Source organism: Merops nubicus, unplaced genomic scaffold, assembly GCF_000691845.1.
Source record: "Merops nubicus isolate BGI_N331 unplaced genomic scaffold, ASM69184v1 Scaffold50503, whole genome shotgun sequence".
NCBI lineage: Eukaryota > Metazoa > Chordata > Aves > Coraciiformes > Meropidae > Merops > Merops nubicus.
This window is the reverse complement of record NW_008601911.1, coordinates 1-1,554: the sequence shown is the minus strand read 5'-3', so window position 1 is coordinate 1,554 and position 1,554 is coordinate 1. Positions and strand designations below refer to the sequence as shown.

At 58.0% G+C, this 1,554-nt stretch overlaps 1 protein-coding gene across 1 annotated transcript; it reads left to right on the top strand.

Annotated features, from left to right (window-relative positions):
• Positions 1-72: 72 nt before the first annotated feature.
• On the top strand, positions 73-1,550 carry BYSL (bystin-like; the record flags this gene model as incomplete). The annotated part of the gene is made up of 4 exons (XM_008938139.1): positions 73-211; positions 486-619; positions 760-920; positions 1,476-1,550. Coding segments are annotated over 4 exons (509 nt in total), but the record flags the coding sequence as incomplete, so codon positions are not given.
• Positions 1,551-1,554: the final 4 nt, after the last annotated feature.

Below are 1,554 nucleotides of genomic sequence, written 5' to 3'. Positions count from 1 at the left end.
CGTACGGGGCGGCAGCTGCCCCCAGCACGGCCCCTGATGGCCGTTTTTCCGCCCGTCCCTGCCGGGCCCCAGGCGCACGCTGGCAGACATCATCCTGGAGAAGATCACCGAGAAGCAGACCGAGGTGGACACGGCGCTGTCCGAGGTCTCGGGCTGCCCCATGCCCCAGCTGGATCCCCGTGTCCTGGAGGTCTACAGGGGCGTCAGAGAGGTGAGGCCAAAGCCACCCCTGTCCCGCTGAGGGGCCAGCCCCACCCTCAGGGGTTTGGGTAGGACCAGACACTGTAGGCTTTCAGGGTGTTTCCCAGGGATGATCTCCTGAGCACCGTGCTCAGGATGAGCCTGTGATGGTCCTTCCGTAGGATCTGGGATGGTCCTTTCTTACCATGGAGGGGACAGGCTTGTCGTGATGGTTGACACAAGTCTCACAGCTCTGCTGTCACTGCCCACATGTCACAGCCTGGCCCGTGTCCGTGTCTTTTAAGGTGCTGTCCAAATACAGGAGTGGGAAACTCCCCAAGGCATTTAAGATCATTCCTGCCTTGTCCAACTGGGAGCAGATCCTCTACATCACAGAGCCAGAGACGTGGACAGCAGCTGCCATGTACCAAGCCACCAGGTGAGATCAGCTCTGGGAGCTGCCACTGTGGGATTCTTTAACTTTTTCTTTCCAAAACTGGGGCCAGATCTACAAAATCCCTACCTGTTCCCTGCCCGACCTCCTTTTCCACACCTCACTTTGCGCTTTGCTTTTCCCAGGATATTTTCATCCAACCTGAAGGAGAGGATGGCCCAGCGGTTCTACAACCTGGTGCTGCTGCCACGGGTCAGGGACGACATCGCCGAGTACAAACGCCTCAATTTCCACCTCTACATGGCTTTGAAGAAGGCTCTGTTCAAACCAGCAGCCTGGTTCAAAGGTGGGGACTCCCTGGGGGGCTGCTCTTCCTGCCCGGGAGCCTCTCACCCCTGTGGTGTGACAGGACACTGTGTGTCCCCTGCAGGGGCTGGTGAAGGAGATGCAGGGAGTCCTCCCTTGGTGGATGAAGTGGCTTCCAAACCCCAGGGAGCTGTTTGGGGAGGGTGGGGGATGAGTGCTGTAGGTGGACAGAGCTGCTGCAGCCAGTGCTGTGTGTATTGAGGTTCTTTTAGAGGTTGATCTTCCTCAGCATTGGACATCTCTAGGATTCAGCTGGGCCATCTTAGACCAGGCTTTTGCCAAGAAAGGTTGGACCAGGTGATCCCCTCCAACCTGGGATTCTATGATTCCTTGACTGATGGCAGGTTATGAACAGTCTCAGATCTGATCTCGGTCTCACCTGGCAGCCTGAGGTGCTTGGGGCTCATGTCAGGGAGATGCTGCGACCCCTGTAACAGCAGCTGAGGCTCTTATCTTACCTCTTGGGGTCGGATGTGTTTTGGAGAAGCAGCTTCACACCCGGGCTGTGCCTGCCCTGACTCTTGCCCCCCTGCAGGGATCCTCATCCCGCTGTGCGAGTCGGGGACCTGCACGCTGCGGGAGGCCGTCATCATCGGCAGCATCCTCACCAAGTG